Source organism: Genypterus blacodes, unplaced genomic scaffold (assembly GCF_046128005.1).
Source record: "Genypterus blacodes isolate CSIRO-AG114 ecotype Tasmania unplaced genomic scaffold, CSIRO-AGI_Gbla_v1 ptg000143l_1, whole genome shotgun sequence".
Classification (NCBI taxonomy): domain Eukaryota; kingdom Metazoa; phylum Chordata; class Actinopteri; order Ophidiiformes; family Ophidiidae; genus Genypterus; species Genypterus blacodes.
The window spans coordinates 312628-331746 of NW_027466945.1; the positions used below are offsets into that span (position 1 = coordinate 312628).

The 19119-nt window shown below is 40.6% G+C and overlaps 1 protein-coding gene across 1 annotated transcript in view; it reads right to left on the bottom strand.

The window, feature by feature from the left end:
• Nucleotides 1-19119, bottom strand: part of LOC143012247 (glutamate receptor ionotropic, kainate 2-like) — a 133328-nt gene that overhangs the window by 46865 nt on the left and 67344 nt on the right. Inside the window, exons 5-6 of the mRNA XM_076165290.1 lie at nt 1893-2060; nt 23-286 (exon numbers count right to left, since the gene is read on the bottom strand). Coding sequence (XP_076021405.1) covers nt 23-286; nt 1893-2060 — 432 coding nt within the window. The remainder of the gene's footprint in view (nt 1-22; nt 287-1892; nt 2061-19119) is intronic.

Below are 19119 nucleotides of genomic sequence, written 5' to 3' on the forward strand. Positions count from 1 at the left end.
CGAAGACAAACATCGACTGTACCTGTACCTGTGCTGTCGTCATAGACCACGGTGACTGTTCTCCACTTGAAGAAATGCACCAGGTCCAGGATGGCTCTACTGAGGGACGAGAAGTCAGGGTACAGGCTGACATAGTACGAGTCCCTGTTGTCTGACACCTGATGCTTCCACTTGGTCTGAATGTGAGGCACCCCCAGAGCATTGCAGATGGACTGGACCGCATTAGCTGACGAGCTGTGCGAGGGGCCAAAAATGGCCGCCACCCCGAGGGAGAGCTGGTCACATGCTGATAAGACAAGAGAGCGCAAGAGGCAGTAAGTCAGCGTGATGTTTCCAAAGAACATTTTTTGACAGTTCTGTATCCGCCCACGTATATAGTGTCACCATATATGAACACTGCTGCTTGATTCTCAAAAGATACTCAGAATTGATATGGATGGAAGGCTGTGACATAAACAATGTGAAGCACTTGTCATTTGAAGGGCACATGTGCTTTTTTTTGTCATTTTCCCTCATTTTTTTATGATGTAATATAATAGGAAGTATGTAAGTGGCTGGCCTACTTCACCACGCTCAGTTTGCACAGCGGTGATGCAGCAGTGTAGAAGTGAATCTGTGTTTTTTTTGGGAGCGAAAAATCGTTGTAAACGTTTTGAAATAGTGCTCTGAATGAAAATGACAATCTGGATACTCTTCAACTCAGTCTAGTATCATTCAATTAAAGCAAGTGTTCAACTAGTAACATGAAAAAAAAAATTCAAAACCTCTAATGTTGATGTTAAGCTGCTTTATTCATTTTTCTATTTTGGATCCATTAGGTTGCAGCAGAACCAAAACAAGCAGGACCAGACTCACATTCACCACATAATGATGTTAAAGCTGACACATTAGGAAACAATTGCCGACACAGAGCAGCATTAGTAATACATCGGAGTCGGATCTGTGTCCACCTGATAAATGTAATTGTCACTCTTGTCCTGTTGGTATCCACTTAGTGCTGCGAAACATGTCAGAGTCTGTATCTTGCTATGTTTCATTTTCTGTCCCAGGTAATCATTGACTTTGTCTGTTGTTTGGTGCTAGACACAGTGTGAGTTATTACAGCTTTACAATGGAAAGAGCTGCCTGCTGTCGTCTGACGCCCGGTTGATGAGAGCAACTAAGATTGAGTTAAATGTGCATCGGTAAAACAAAACAATGAGCTAAAAGCCGCTGAAATCTCTGCAGTTAATTCTCTGCGGTTTCATTACAATGAGATGCACTTTGTCAGACGTAAGTGTGTGTGCTGCTTGCGTGAGCTTGACTTGTGTAGATGTCATCGTGTTGCATGTTTCAACTCAATAGCATATTGTTTTATTCCTGTTTTCTTCCTCCATTGCAAATTCAGCTTCTATTTGGCACCAAAATAGAGATGTTATCAAGTCATTGTCTTATGTTTTGGCACTCAAGTCCTAAATCATGAAAGGTAAGTCTATTTTGCCTGAACAGAGATGTCATATAGTTAGTTACAAGTCCTTCAAATTAAAAATAGATATAACTGCGTAATCTTTTTAATGTAAATCTTTGGTTTGTGTAAAGTATAAAGTCTAATTGTGTATATTTAGACAATTTTGCCATCAATGAAACAACTTAAAACACTCAAATACACAAATGTTTAAGCATAGTTATTTCGAGAAAGTTCTAAGTTTTGGATTTGTAATATATACAGTATATATATATATATAGACATATGTATTTCTCTTAGATTGTGTAGTATTTGTGAATGTTCTAAAGTGAAATCTAAAATGAATTTTGAAAGACATTTGTGGTGGCAAGTGTCATTTTGTGTCAAGGTGCTGTGACTCCCATCTTAACCATGATGCGGCACTACTGAAAGCCCCGTGCACACTCACCTTTCCTGGAGGCCTCAAAGCTGTCAAAGATGTTTATTCTCTGGATGTCATAGGTCAGAGTGGTGTTGGGGAGCAGGGTGCGGTTCCTGTTGATTGTATTCAAGGCGAATTTGAAGGCTAGTTCCTCTGCTCCGGAGGGGCCGCTCTCAATGGATTCAAATATTCCACCTTAGGGTCAAGAAAAACATTGAGAAGGAATGAGACCTTTAATTTACCACTTCCCACTTCTGTAATTGAAATGGATTCTTTAACACGTGTGACATTCAAACGTTTACGGAGAAGGATAATGATCGATAAAATGCAATCACAATCAAAGCAGTGCAATCAGTTTAAACACTGCAGGATTTAGACTCTACATTTGGCTCATGCCCTGGGTGTTCTCTGCTTTACATCGCTCAGCTACACACTGGGATGAAATAGATTTACAGTGCGGTTTTAGGCTTATTTGCATTCCGCGATGGTGGCTGGTGTAATTAAAGGCAATTAGTCAGGTAGGGAGGTAAGTTCAGGGGTGGCTGCCCTTCCTTGGCTCCCTCGCTCAGCCTTGACAGAAAAGTTCACTCCTCTATTTGTCCCATTGATTTCTGGAATCCTCAAAAGAGATGAGGGCAAAGAAAAACAAGGTTTGGGGCAACAGACGTGAGTGCAAAACATCAAAGAATGAAAAGAAATAGCAGTAATGCACTGAAGGGGACAGGTGTGACAACTAGTGAATGTTTTCATTTTTGTGCATGAGTAGACAAGACTATATTGTAGCAGCATTACTGAGTGAAACACGATTAAATCATTAGTCACACTCATCAAGCACAAATGCTCAGAGATTCAAATTATCCTCTGTTGTTACTGATTTTTTATTGCACTCTTACTGTTTTTATGCTTTAATGGACAACCACCAGTACCACGCTGTGCCCGCATGAGAAATATTGTTACCTGTTGGTTAAATGATAATTACTCCACAATACTTATTATCAATCTACCGCAAAACTAACAAACCCCTTCAGATTGTTCATTATTTAAAGGTTAACAAAAGTGGTTAGAGTTCTGTATGTATTCAACTAAACAGAACAAAAACTCTGCCTTTCTTTTGTTTATAGGAAACATTGAGAAACAGAATACGTTTTCAATGTAGATAACATGAATTGACCTCCTTGTCCATCCACTAGTAGTGAACCTGATTGCCTGCGCAGCTTTCTGGGTGACAAATAAGCCAAATTTAAAGAGGCAGAATTTTAAAAATATCTTTAGACTACAGGCGCAGGTGTATAACTGGTAACTCTGTATATTTAGCTCTAAATGGGGTCAGTGAGAATGATGACATTATAGTTCCACATTAATTATTTGCCTGGTTGTGTAGCTCCTGTAAATATGCTGGAGTGTGAGAATATTTCAAACAAATACTTCAAAACTTTCCAAATAAACATAATAAAAAATGCAAGCGCTTGATCCAAAAGCGAGTACACCTCCGAGAGCGGACTAAATCCTGAGGAAGCTTTGCAGAATTCAAAGTTAAAAGAGAAAAGATGAGGGGAGAAAGATGAAAGAGGCCTGAGAGCAGCTCTGAGAAACACACTAGGCTACAAGAGCCGAGTTCAGGAGTCAAACCACGGCTCCCCGTCCTCTCAAAGGACCGAGGCAGTTTGACAAAATCCAAGCTGAAGAAGTTTAAAGCCTGTTTAGTGATTCAATTACTGAGAGAAAAGTAAAGTGAAAAAGACTGAAGAAGACAGAGAGTGATGTGTTTTTAAAAGAGTCGAGAAACGGCTAGAGAGCAATGCAGTCAGTAGTCAACATGGCGGCTATAAATAGCGTGTGTGGCTGTAGCAGGTAGTCATATAGGGAGAGGGAGGAAAGAGGCTGCAGTAGGTAAAGATGTCATCAGCTTAGGGAGCTCAGATTTGTCACTGTCATGTCGCACAGAAACATATTGTGGTTTCATACTTTATGCTGTAGTAGTTTCTTTACAATAGTCCAGCAGCAGGGAATGACAGAGTGAAAAGAGTTGCCAAAAAGAAAGCCGGATAAAAGACTTCAGCCTGCTTCAAAAGAGCTCAAACGTTGTATTGTCTGACCAATATCACAAACAACAGCATATTTACTGCATTATTTTCCATTTCACAGCATAAATTTCACAAAAGTGCGAAGATAATCAAAATTGTGTGTGGAGAAGCAGAGAAACTCATTCCTCACTGAGCTGACTGGTGCGTTCACGGCTACATTCAGCAGTTCAGTTCACCCCAAGCCACCTACACAAACTGTCGCCATTAAATGTTTAGTAACAAGAAAGCGGTGGTGTGTGATTCATGTGGCGTTCACGTTCACATCTCAACGCGCAGGTATTCATGGCGTAGCACAGCGTTGTAAGTGTGGATAGTGGCATTTCCAGTCGACAGTCACTTTGTTAATTTTCCTTTCTGCAACCATAAGCAACCACATTTTGAGAACAAAGTATTACTCACAATAATTGCAACCATGCTTTCAGGATAAACCCACATTGTGACGTCTTTGCTGTGTCATAATCTACAAACGTAAATTTAGCAAACTACAGCGTTTTTGTTTTGGCAATCAAACTCACACTAGTAACTACGGCCTTAAATCCATTTCAAAATAAGATATTTCCTTTTGGGACAGGAAGTAGGCCTACTAAAACAAAAGCTGGCCAGGTTGTGGTGACATTTTATGATATTTGCAATCAAAATCACTGATTTTTCTGTGCATCCACGAAGTTCAAATTGGTCTACATGGCAACACAAACAATGTGCATAGAACAACCTTATTTTCCTGTGTCACGAGGATTACAATTTCTGACATTGTCATCAATCATCACCTAACATTAGGTAGTTTAGATGAACAAAGTAAATTTTAGATCTTATCTGTAAAAAAATGTTTACAAAAGCCATACAAATTTCAATATTTCAGCATGATAATCCGCTTATAGAAGAGGGAAAGAAACCCTCTGAACTACTTTGTGCGCCCCTGTTGCTTTAATAGTGCTCCTCCAGAAGAGCCCTCACCTAGTAATGTCACTGCTGCTCTCCACTTCACTCTGCCAGTATGTAAATGTGTGTATGAAAATAAAGAAACAAAGAGAAACGTTAATATCTGTTATTTCCCACTCAATAATGCAGCAAAATGCAGCAGTTTTGTTGAATTTGCGGTAAATTCTGTGATTATAGAATCCTGAAAAGGCTACAGGTCCTGAATTGCCTCTGTGTCTGTTCTGTAACATGTCTACATCAACACGTAACGTGTTTGAGTTTACTGCTCGTACACACGGCCAGACGCACAAACTAAGCATGAGGCCAGTGAGGGGGACTTTGGCCACAATCCCCCATGATGCATAACATCAGGAGGGTTTTGAGCGAGTGGCTTTAAAGGGATGGTGATTAAAACTGCCTGTTTTGACTCAGTATGCACAATGCTGTTGCAATAAGGTTGAATGGAAGTGGATCCATACGTTCCATGCATGCATCCATCCATATTTGGGGTAAGGGTTTTGCACATTTAAGCCTTGCTTCTAAAGCAGCCTTCTAATTCAGACCCTAAATGAAAATAAGAACCTGCAAATCAGTATGATGTATGATACAGGATTTATGTTTTACTCAATATGTTTGCATGCACTTCAAAACTTCAATTACTCAACAATTAAGGCAACAAATTGATTTTAGCATACACCTTGCTGCGACTGAAATAGGCACAAATTGAAGGATGCCTACTTGAAGTAACAGACCTAAATTATGCAATTATAAATTGATTTAATCAGCCATGAAAAAGGTCTTAACTGGAGGATGCTTCTTCCTCTTGCATTTCCTCAGTCTGAGGACTCAGCTCAAACTGTGATCACACTACACGTCGTAGAATCCTGTTTATTTGTCGATGTTACATCAAATTGCGGTCCTAATCACAAACACAGGAGTATTGTATTGCCTGACACTGAATTTTTTATAGAGGGAACATGATTTATCTGCTGCTTGTTCACTTGCTTGTCATTCCACTGAAAAGGCGCATTAATCTCGAAAATAAGACACCTGAGAATCACCATTAAAGATGATAGGAATCATGGCGGTCTGACCTCATGGATGATAATTTAACGAGTTCCCACAGGGAGCAGGCTGAGCTCCGCTGGCCTGTTTAGTTGAGTTTGAATATGAGCATAATGAGATTAATTTATGCCCTAACACTGTTCATTTAGACAAGTATGGCTGGAAAGGCATCAGAATCTTTTCAGAGATCAGAGGAGCAGAAACGTTCAAATGAATGCTTAAAGGGTTCCTAATGAATATAAATAAATAAATGAAATAAAAATGGCTTTTGCTGTGTTATAAATCTGAGGTAAAATTGCTTCTCTACCGGATGTTCTGAATTTTGAAAATACATTATTCAGATGTTAAGGTGGTAATGTGTGTAGGTTCCTCTCCGCCCTCCCCTCACATCCTGGTTTCGGGGGTCCGAATGATTGCAGGTGCATGAGTTACAGCTCAGATAATCAGTGAGCATGTGAATTATGGAACCTCCGTCATTGGGGCTGATGTGAATTATGGAGTAAATGAAAGCTGTGAGTGACTTACGAGCTGGATAATCACTATGACAAGAAAACAGGTCGGGTGATGTGAACGCGAGCGAGAGAGAGAGAGAGAGAGAGAGAGAGAGAGAGAGAGAGAGAGAGAGAGAGAGAGTTAATGTAGTCTGGCTCCTGCATGGTACCTCTCAACCATTTACATGTTTTTCCACAATAAATCATTTGAAATTCGGATTAAACGTAATAGTAACCTAATTATCCTTATTACCAACAGAAATGAAGGGGAATTAAATAAATTCAATAGCTGATCATCAAAATTGTTGCCCATTATATATGTCCTCCATTTTCTCTGTCACTGACAATTTTATGTCACTGACAATCTCACTTTATGACTCTAATTATCTGCTTTTTTATGATTTGGACATTAAACTATGTTCTGTTACTGCTATTTACAATTATGGGTCTTACACAATAATAACTATCACTGTGGAAGAACATTATAGTACACATAATGCCCTGTACTTAAAACATGTACATGTAAGCGCAAGGAAAAATCATTAAAAAAAAAAAAAGCAAATATGTTGTGCTTAACAAATTTTAAATTGCTGTGACAACTGTCTATTTCTAAGTATTTCTTCTATCACAATGTTCTTTTTTCTATCAGTTTATGTAACAGCAGGGAGCCCAAAGTACTTCAGGGTTAATTACCAGACTATAAATGAAAATACAATTAGCTCTATCTACTCAAGGATGCTCAGCACTAGATAGAGCGATGGGAGTTGGATGTGTTGCCATGGAGACTCGTGCATCTATGCTATGGTGGAGGGGCATCGACTGTTTTGGAATCTGAGCAGCTAATTGGTGGAGAGCGGGCCTTGTGATAGTACGGACAGTCTGTCTCTGTGACTAATGACCAGTGGTGCTGCAGCAGGATTGTAGTGGTTTGTAAGGTGGGTGCCATGGTAACAGCTCAGTACCCCTGTAGCTAGGACAAGTTGCCCAGGTATGCACATTCAGTCGCTATACTTACTGTAGAAGGCCTCCACCTTGCTCACCCTGACCTTCTGCCCTCTTTCTCTATCCCTCTCTCTTTGAACCTGCTGAGGATCGGCCCAAACAAACAGGAGGCAGGAGAATTGGTCCAACAGTGATGGAAATGCTCTGTAAATATCGCCGAAAATTCCCAATGGGAACGCTCCTTGACATGTTTGGCGGTGAATGGTGCATGATGCATGAAGACCTGTGGAGAGTCACCGCCCCCGGCCATTAATCTGAAGCTCCCGCAGCGGTGGACTGACCTTCCTACACTGAACAAGGGCCAGTGCTCGCTTTGTGCTCGCTTTCCACCCTGAAGAGCCCCACAAATGTGACCCAGTCATGGGATACGGCAATGGTGATGTCACACAAACATTGAATAAACATTAGGGAAGTATAGATGTGTCCATACGGTACTCTCTGCATCCGTACACAACCATAAACACAAAAGCTGCACTAGGCTATATAATGCTCACATTCACAAACAACATGCAATATGTATGGAGCAATTCTCTGAAGGGTAATGAAAGATTCAGCAATAAAAGCTCCCTAATACAATTGTCAACATTAACAAAGTATTCTGTGGTGCTACACCGTTTAAAGACATCATTTGCTCTACACGATGTCAAAGGTTTCTAATTTCTACACCATACCAGCGTTAAACCCTGATGACAGTAGATTGAGGTTCTTGCCAGTACTGCCACCCGACTCTTCATCGCTTTGTGCATCCCAGAACACACACTTTCATCTCTTTTAATGCCTGTATGATGTAGAAATCTGACGACATCATGTATAGGCAACAGGGTTACATCATTATCTCCATATCTCTCCTCTGCTCCACTCGGCTGTCTGTCTCTGTGTGATAGACACTGTTGGCAACCTTGCAATTTTGTTGCTATATTGAGCAACTATATCTACCCAGGCAACTTGTTTTTCAAAAAGCACCTAGCAACAAATAACTACTACCTTTAAAATGTATTTGGTAACTTTAAGCAACTTTTTAAAAGTGACTACAGCGCTGAAATGCACACCTCTCTAAAGAATTTAAAGAAATCTAAAGAAACTATTTTCAAATCAATGTCATTAATGCAGCTTTACATTGTTGTGTAATGACGTAACAGCGTCATTTGGCAACTTTTAGCAACAAATGTACCTGTCTGTAACAACTCCCCTGAAAATGAGTTGGCAGCTTTGGTGATGGGGGCAAAGGTCAAGTTACAATTTTTTATTTTTTTGACAAATGTAATAATTTACATCAAGTTCATGATTGAATTGAATTGATTTGAAAATTCCCCACACGGACTAAAAAATAACCATACAACCATACAACACAAAGCCTGCAAAAGCGACATCAAGATTTAAGTTTAGTTTCAAATTAGAGTCATTTTTTAACATTAAATTGAAAAAATATTAAAATGGACAAATCATATATGAAATGATTCTACACTTTGACAAGTATAATAATAATAATAATATGAGCCATAAATAGCCCAAAATATCACATTTGCTGTGTATGTTCTAATCATTGAAACATTCATCTGAGCAGGTTCGCTGGTTGCTCCCATCACTCCAAAGCCTCTTGTTGCCTGACTGGAGTGTCACCTGCCAGTCCTGGACGCTAATCCTCAGGCTGAGTCACCCACACTTACGTACACACAAAACACTTGTATACCCACACTCTCGCACACACTCTCGCACACACACACACACACAAACACAGATGCCTGTCAGGTAAGACGCAACGTGACTCCAAGGAAAGTGTGACTGATGTGAGAATTTAAAGCCCAAATCTGACTTCACTTACACTCAGGGTAATAATTAGCTCCGCCAGTGCCAAAAGATCAATCTCATCAATCTCCTATAATAAGCGTAGGCACACACACATACACGCACACACACACGCGAGTTCCTGATTTAGAAATGTGTGCCACCAATCTCTTCCCTGACCTAGCTCCGAGTGGGAAGCCGGTGATCATATAACATGTATTAATTCTGAGCGCTGGCAACAGATGTGCAAATTTGCCAGGCACTCTCTATTCATAATAACGTGCCAGCACCCTCCTCAGAATATGTGCTAATTTGCAAGGACTCATTGTGGATGTGCTAAACTACCGCCTGACATTTTCTGTGCTAATTTGTCAAGCAGGGGCCCCTTTTGGTACTAATTGTGGCAAACTGTGAGTACACTTCCACAGGCCTGGAACCGTGGAAGTCCCAAATGACTTGTGTCTGCTCGCAGTTTTTCCTGCCTCTCCACCGCTTGCAAATTGAGAACGCGACTGAAAAGAAACACCAACCACCGTGAAAATGAGATGTATAAGCACTGAGCACACACACACACACACACACACACACGGAAAAAAGGAGACGCACACACACTATGACACGTAGATACACCCGTGCACATTCATTTTCGCAGAAATATGGACCTGCTCTTGAGATAGAGAAACTCTTCACCGAAACAGCTACCGACTCTTCATGGAAAGAGCAACACACACACACACACACACACACACACACACACACACACACACACACACACACACACACGGGATACAGCAATAACGGTCTGCTCCAGAGATGAAAAAAGCTACTTAAAGAAACATAAGGGCACAGCTAGACTCTGCTGTGATCTATGATGGTGTAAGAGAGTAAGAAAGAACTATTTTGTAGAAAGACGTATTTCACGGTGAATTCCGCAGTTACAGCCGTGGCATAAATATTCAAAGGCAAATGCACGAATACAAAAAAGGAACACAGAAGACAGGCTTCCTGTTCCTGGGGTGAAAAATACATGCTTACGTAAACATAGAAACACAGCGCGAGACCGGTAGATGCCTTTGTAGTATTAGTGTTGTACACAGAGACAAAGGGAGCAGAGAGAGAGAGAGAGAGAGAGAGAGAGAGAGAGAGAGAGAGAGAGAGAGAGATTCGACATTAGAGGAATCCTTTTACTCGTGTTATCCCATTTAGTACAAATATATTGTAATAATTATGAGGCAACCTTCAAGAAAACAATCATAAAATATAGAATTGATATGTCTGACAAATCAACAAACGTGTTTTTTATTAATAATTCTATGAGCTCAATACGTTGAATCGTCGCCAATGCAGCGTTTCCACTTGTTTATTATAAGCTGTTTTATTTTTTTCACTTTGTTTGCCTCGGTGCCTCAATTTTCACAAAACATTTCGGTGGGGAAGTACGAGGTTGAGAAGGTAATTACAGAACGTTACAAGTTGCAGGTTATGTTTTTGTTTGTTTCAGCAGGATTACTCGGAATGTCAGGAGGTCCGGGGGTGAGCTCATTAAAAGTAAGCTGCTTATCTATATCCCATTTAATATATATTTATATTTAAATGAATCGTTAACATTGGGAGAGAGGGAGCTTTTATGTAGTTTCTTGCAATTCCTTCAAAAGCAATACAGACATATAACGATATAAAACTACTGCTTACTGCTAAATATAAGAATTTAGAGCTATTATTATAATGATATTGTAATTATTATCCTTTCTTTCTTTGGATCAGTACACTATCAGAACAAGACCACTTTTGTCGAGGCTTGTTTGACTTGGTGGGGGTATGAGCTCTAACCAATGCCCCTCTTGTTACATCATACATTTTTGCACCAAGTTTGACCAACTTATCACTAATTTGCTTCACTGAAAAGACAGTATCTATAATCATCTGAAAGCATTTATCATAAATTCATCTCAATTCAAGAAGCAGACACACATTCCATTTCAACAATGAACTGAAGCGCCTTTTCACACTATCAGATATAATTATAATTAAAAAGAATCTCCCAAAAATCATTACTAGAGTCTGCAGTGAAGAATACATTTGTACTTTATGGTTTTATTTTCCAGAAATTCAGCAACATGTGGTCTTTCCCATCACAGCTCTGCCCTTCACTCACAACCCCAGCTGTGAGCATTAAAGAGCCTCCTCCTGAATTAATTCATGACCTTTGGCTCTGATGGGACGTAACATCTGCCCTTCTGCAAGAAGAAATGTCCAATTTCACGACCATTTTGTTTAAAATGACAATGGGCAGAGGGGTTCAGAAGGGATCAATTTTGATGAGCAGTGAGGACAGAGAATTCGAATGAGAGCGAAGGGAGCAAAGATGAAGTCAGAGACTCATTTACCTAATTACAACATAAAATGAACTTCGTTTTGAGGTCAGCAGCACATTATGTAGAACATAATGTCTGTATAATAAATGAATGTTGAAGATAAGAAATGGAAATCAGTCCTGTTCTCTAATTCTTCTCTTCCCAGCAATGTAAAGGTAGAATTTTACTATCAATTTATTTTTCCAACCTAATATGTTAATGTACAGAAATGCTCCGAGTGTGACTGTTGTCCAAGCATGTCCAGTATATCACTACGCCAGATCCAGAGCTAATCGATTACGTGTCATATTCTTTGTCCATAACTAGTGACAATACTATAAATCAGTGTTTCCTAAAGTGTGGGTCGCGACCCCCTGGTGGTCCGCGAGGGTACTGCAGGAGGGCCGCCAGAGGTCATTTAACAATAAATAAATAAATGAAACGTTTTTAAATTGTAGTTTTGTCATTTAGTTTAGGAGATACCTGTTCAGTCGTATAGTTTAATGATCTAAACTGTGCCTGTACTGTTGATCGTCCATCATACGATCCATAAGCAGTATCGCCCCATTAATATCATAAATGCCTCGCAGGCTTAAGAGAAAGATAACCTTTTTTTTAATCATACATTAAAATGTGACCTCTATCCAGATTCATTATCCAGATAATAAAACGCACAAGTTCATATAAGGTGTAAATATGCTTTGAATGTATTTTTCATCCGAATGCTATTGGACCTACAGGACGCATTTGAATGTAGTCTCACATACAACTAGACAAGAGTTGTTGTTGTTATTTTGGTGTAGAAAATGAATTAGTCCTTTTCATTCCGCATCCTGGCTAAATGTATCTGTGGACGAGAGACTTTGGACAGATGGCCTTGATGATAAATTGCATTTTGCTTTATTTCCTCCATGAAATGACAATGGGACATTTGTATTTTGTCTCCAGCAACAATGAAATTACAACAGCACATTTGATTTCATTTCCTTTCACAAAATAACGATTTTTGTCATCCTCGAATAAACATGATAGTTTGCCTGAAATCTGCTGTTGTAGAATGAACTGTAAGAAAGTCCCGTCTTACCATATTCTAGACTTAAATGCATCAAGGTGTTTCCTGTTTTCATCACGAAAAATATAAATCCTGCTACATTCATATAAGAGCCCAAACAAAAAAGCTATTTCTTATTTCTTTAAAAAATAGATGAAAGTCATCCAGAGTGAAAGGACGAAACACAGGTTTTAATAAAGTAATGACGCGCCTGGAGGCAGAATCCAGATAACGAGAACGCTTTTAAATTGCGAGGTATAAATGCAAGTCCTGGCTCTGGATGTCATTAAGGGGAATCGATTTAGCACATGCATGGTTGCATTTGATCTAAACGGGGAAAAAAAAGCTAAAAGCCCTAAAAACCTCATCAACACTGTGTTCCTTTTAAGATGTACCGCCGACAAAGGGACAAACAACCGCAACGGCAGTGAAAACGCAAAGGCCTTGGCTGAGGTATGAGCGGGTAACAGTCTATACTCTTCTTCTACTTTCACACAAAATTCCGTTTGCAGTTTGATTTAAGGCAACAAAGTTACTGTTAGACGAGTCCTCAACTGTATTTATTTATTTTAATGAGTAGAAATGCTTGAGGGCTGCAGCGTACGTGGACGCTGGAGACACCCAATCCATCTCGCCTCATGCTTCACAGCTGCAGCACCATACGTATGTAGATATAAAACTGAAAATAATGATGGTTCTATCACACTTGGGAAAATGATTGTAAACCAGAATCACACACTTACACACACACAGTCACTCACACACACACACACACGCACACACACATACTTGCACAGTCTTGTTCTTTTTAAGTCTGGACTCACGCCTCTCCTACGCTGCAGTGGATAATTAGCATCTCTCACACGTGCTTAGGCTTGATTAAAACTCAGTTTACAGTGACTAGCGCTGTGAGGTCGCCATCTGTCACCTGCCGAGGCCACCAGGAGACGTCGTCGAGTCAGAGGGAGTGCGAGCGGCGGTGTGTGTGTGTGTGTGTGTGTGTATGCCGGTGTGTGTGTCTCTGCCACAGAAAGGCAGAGGGGAATGAAAATATGGGGGAAAGAAGGAGAGAAATGATGAAGATGAGAGAAGCATGCGGCATGAGAAAGCGTTCCGGTCCAGAGCCGGTATGTCCTCGCTCCCCCAGGCCCCCCACAGCAACACAAACTGACTTATTTCCTTTGTTGGTGTAAAAACCTCCCTAAAGGAAGTTTTTGTCGGAGTTCCTAATATTAACTTGAACTTTATCACCCTGTCGCTGCAATTCTGGCAAATGTTCATATTTATCCTGGAATGAAAAAGGGGGATTGTTGGAGTTATGGAATAAAAGCTCATAAAAGCTGTGCCAAAGTCATTGTCTTATCGACGAATCCATCCATCACATTTGAAAGTTGTAATGTCTTAGATTGCTTTAATGTGACAGCAGCAATATACAACAAATCATCAAGCGCATGACAGATATTTAATATGACAAACGTGAAGCCGGCATTCTCCCTTATGCATATTTTCCGAAGGTCAGTTTGATTGAATTTGAGTTTTATCTGACATGCGTTCAAAGTCAGTAAACAAATATTTCCAGTGTGTTTCATGTGTGTTCGTGTGTGTTCTGTTTGTACTGGACTTCAATAACAAAAATGCCCCTTGTTTCCATGGTAATATCTACAGTATTCCAAGGTTATTTATGTAGCCTCACATAGTTGTCATCAACGTATGCGTATAAATCTCAAATTAATCACTCCCTGTCAGAAAAGCATTCCTGAGTAACAAACAATAAGCAAACACGGTTGTTTCCTCATTCCATTAAAGTAATTGTGATCGGGGCAATGTCACAAATTCCCTGTCGCACTTAAACACACCACACAGGCGTACTTCCCCAAAAGAATCTGCTCTCCCTGTGCTAAGATAATGATGATGATAATAACTTGAAGAGCTCACATTAGAGTGCATACATTAGCCAGTTTGTAAACGAACTGTGTCTCGCGCTAAGAAATATACTGAAGAAAAAGAGAAAGGAATGATGATAAGAAGGATATTTCAAATTAAGAATACGGGGGTTTCAGGTTATGAGGTCACAGGAAATAAACAGTTTCTGAGGCAACAGAGAGCAAATTTGTATCTTATTAAACAGAGGGTTTAAAAAAGCTTTTAGTGGCTTTTCAGTGTGTTTAGCACAGGGCTCCATTAGGATTGATCTTTATCTCTGGCATGCGTCAAGTTAGAAAATAAACATGTCAGTGATCTAATTTGCATGAAAATAACCTGAACATCACGTCATCTTGTGAAATCGCTGTTTGTTTGCCTGTCAATCATCGCCATCCCAAGTGGTTACGGCACCTTTTTGGAATGTCAATAAGGTTGAATGTCACTAACTAAGGAACTAACCAAAGGACCTGTCAGCCAACCAGCAGACGTGAGTGAATACATAACCTCCTCAACAGAAGTAGTAAAAATAGTTGTACATCCACATTGTATCAACGCTCCTTCATCAAAGACCGTTTCTGCTGTAATGAAGATGAGACAGCAGCTTTTAAAGCTTTGAGACAAATGCCTTTTGTGTTTCTGCAGCGAACATTTCCCAGAGATGTTAAACGTTTCACAAATAAGTCATGGTGCTCAAATATACAATCTTCCACTTCAGGGAAGGTCAATGAAATCGGGGGTTGAAAGGATGTGCTTTGATTTGAGTACAACAGGAAACAGAGGTTTAGTTCACGCGTCAAACGAGGACTCGTGTCTTTGTATGCAAGGACACACCGGCTGGAGGATGAGGGGGAAGCGAAGGGAAAAAAAACGAAGGACCAGGAGACAAGCTGACAAACTGTGCAAAGAGAGACGAAGGACAACGGAGGGCAAAAGATAAATGAGAATTAAAATGGAGGGAAAGAAGAGAAGAGAATAAAATCGAGAGGTACATCCATGTTTGTATTGTTGAGTATTGATTGGATGTTGAAAGCGTTGCCTCGCTGCCCATCAGACGTGTTAAGAACACAACGGGCGATGGCGACGTTGTCTGTACCCGGAGTAAGTGGTTGGAAGCGCTCGATGGCGGGGCTCTCGGAGAAAGAAAAGGGAGGGAAATGAAGACGGAGAAATGGAGAATAAAAGAGGTCACCGGAGGCAGATAAAAGACACTCAATTAAACGACTGAATGGATGGGCCATTAGACCTGAACGGACACCTGCATCCTCCGCTCTCTCCCACAGCTACCGGGCAGGAAAATGTCAGGTCCCACTCTGAGTTCATCAGCTACTCCTGTACACAAGCTACTTGATAATCAGCGCTTTGAGTTCACGTCGATACGGTACACTTTGCTCCAGGAATGTGCCAATTTCCACCAACACACACAGGCTTTCAGTAGGCGAGAGGCAGAGACGAGAGTAGACGAGACCTTCACACTGACTTCAGAATGGAAAATAACCAGAGGCTTACCACTGCAAAATATTTACTGAATAATGGAGTTCCTGAAATGTGCATGCACAGTCTTTCACAGCTAATAAGGAAAGATCTATTGAGAATAGATGTGAAAAGACAATAGAAGTGGAATCGGTGGAAAAATCCCGAGCAATGTTCTGAACGTTCTGCCGTCTAGTCTTCGCTTCGGCATTTCTCACATTCATTCACACCCTGCTGGGCAGGAAATTCAGTGTCTTTTGTCATTCTGGGCGAGGCGGCTGCTGAGCGTGGGTCTGTTTTTAATAGTAGCTGTTGAGGGGAAACAGAGACTATTGCCTTCATTGTGTCAGCTAAAGGGGACGTCAGCCTCTGTGAAGCTTTTAATGTACGAAATAAAGACATATTGATCCACTTCTGCTAGCCGTTGCTGTTGCGCTGCTGTGCACACTGAGCTGGAACTGGCAGATTTAAGAGGGATTGCAATGCTTCAACACATTATTGGAGAACTGCTGTGCAAACCGAATGGAAACATGTCCTTTTAGGTATCTTTAAAGCCTCTTTCTTACATATCTCAAACTATATTACCCCATTCATTACAGTAAAAGTCACATTTTGTTGCCTTTAAATTCAGATTATTCAAGACTGTAACTCTTGTTCTAGTTTGAGTCATTCCTCCATAATCTTCAAATTCAAACTGTGTGTTAGGTCACATCAAACAAAAGACATAACTGTGGCGCGTTGACGTGGGCAGCATTTAAAAGAGCCCTGACAAAAGCTATTACAGCCCAAACATGTTGTTTTTCAAATTAAAGCTTTGCCAAATTCTCCCCTAATGAATAATTTTCCTCTAATGACAACGAGACACCGACTCTCTTCGCTCACCTGTTTACATTACCAAAAGCACACACCAGGTTCACTAATGTGCATATTTAGCCTCTGTTCTCACGTCAACAAATTCAATAAAGAAGAATTAGAGAGCAGCTTGAAGATTATCAGAGAAAGTCTATGAGCAGAGGAAGCACCGGGCGGAGAAATGGAATTCAGCCGTGTCGATAGGGAGATTTTGCATAGACCCTGGTGCTTTAGAGACAAAGGAGTGTCATGCTGATTCAAAGAACACGCTTTTAAGAAAGCTTTCTTCAATTCATCCTCCCACAGAGTCCATTTCCCCCTGTGTCCTTGGTTCACACAGAGAAACATTCAGACATCCCACTAGTTGGAATGTCAATACGAGCTTGAATTCTCCTTTCTCTCTTTCAGCCAGCCGACCTCCTCCTCCTCCTCCTCCTCCTCCTCCTGTTTTATTCAGCTGGATGGAGATGAAGGTGAATCACTGATTCCTAACCAGGTCGGTGCCTCACACAACAGCTAACGGCCGGGCGGTGATGGAAGGGACGGGGGGCGGCGGGAGGGGGTGACTCTCTGTAATCGACTGATGTGTGGGTCTCATGTAGTTCGGACATCAATGTTTTCATTTACGGGGTGTGTGTTTGTGTGTGTGTGCCTTTGAATGTGTTTCCTGACTCTGCGGGTTTGGGATTGTGTCTTTACAGCATGTTTACACACACACAGTTCTCGAGATGTGGCAAAAGCCTTATTTTACAACAGAACCGCATCTGTAGGTTAAAAGGCCATCAGTGCAATCCTTCTGCAGGTATTCATCAAGGAAAGAAACATAACAAACATTGACTCTGGCTCCCAATTAGTACGACCACCAGCTCCTATAATAAACCACAGACAAGCCTCGTTTGATTCTCTCCACTAGGCAATGACTTCCAATATTTAATTACCATAGTTAAGCTGGTGTGAAGTTAAAGGTTTCAAAGCACGGTGGCCATATAATACATTCCACAGCATTTAACGCTCCAAAGTTATCTGCAGAATTTTACTTTTCACTGAACATTTCGCAGATTTAGCTCCTGAAAAGCCGTAAACAAACAACACACACACACACACACACCAGCCCCAGGAAAGGGCGAAGCACCAACTGCATTTCAAGGACAAAATGGTTTGTCAGACATAAGAATGAGGAATGTCTTTCTATTTTTTCCCAGATAATGTTTTTAACATCTTTCTAAATGTCTATGCTTTTATTTCTTTCTGTCTAAAGGCCAAAAATCCCCCCAAAAAAACCAAAAGCCAAATGTCATCATACTGTCTTTAGATTTCTAGGTGGAAAATAAAGACAAAATCAATAAAGAGTTCATTAAAAAATGTCTATAAATGACTTCAGACTGTAGAGGGTCTCAGCGTAACAATTGCTACATCAGCATTCATCGGCAGAGAGAGGGGGGAAGGGGGAAGAGGGGAGGGGGGGAGATATAATGGGGTTTCATCTCCCATCTGGTCAAGAACAATCAGGATCCCACATGAGGAGCTGGACATGCAGCTACAGGGGGAGAAGAGACATCTGGGCTTCTTTGCTTTGCTTTGCTTTGCTTTGCTTTGCTTCGCCGCTTCCACGACGACATAAACGCTGGGAAACTGTTTCGACGCAAGATGCAAGCTCGTAAATATTATCTTTAAATCATGTGAGCTGAAAAGATTTAATTTCTCCATGTCAGTGCCGCCTGCAGCTGTTTGAAGTCATCATTAATTCACCGCAATATTCCACATTAATTCATCCTCATATACATCATGCTGTTTGAGTTCCAACCTGTAACGGAGCCACACAGGGCTCATCCAACTCTTTTTTTCTTTTTTTTTTTACTTTTTAACAATTACTATGCGAGGAAATTGATTTTTTATTATTTCCCACCATCTTGCAGTCTCCTGGAAGTGCGACAGCCAAATTGTAATGAGTCAACACAGACAGGTTAATAAAAACACATGATGCATATATTTAAATGGAATGGAATTTATGTGCATATCATCACTTTTCCCCCCCCAATTTTCTGTTTATTAATCCTATATTTACATGTATAGTTTCAGGCTGTAGGGCTTCAACTCCTTACCCTTCTTCTTTATTACCTCAGCACACTGTGTGTCCTCTCAGTCTGGCTTCACAGGAACAATCACAAAACAGTAATAAAAGACCACAACTAAGGTGTCTGAGAGTGAACTGCTCTGAGGCAAACTAATCTATCTTTACTCTGTATCTGCAGGCCTCCA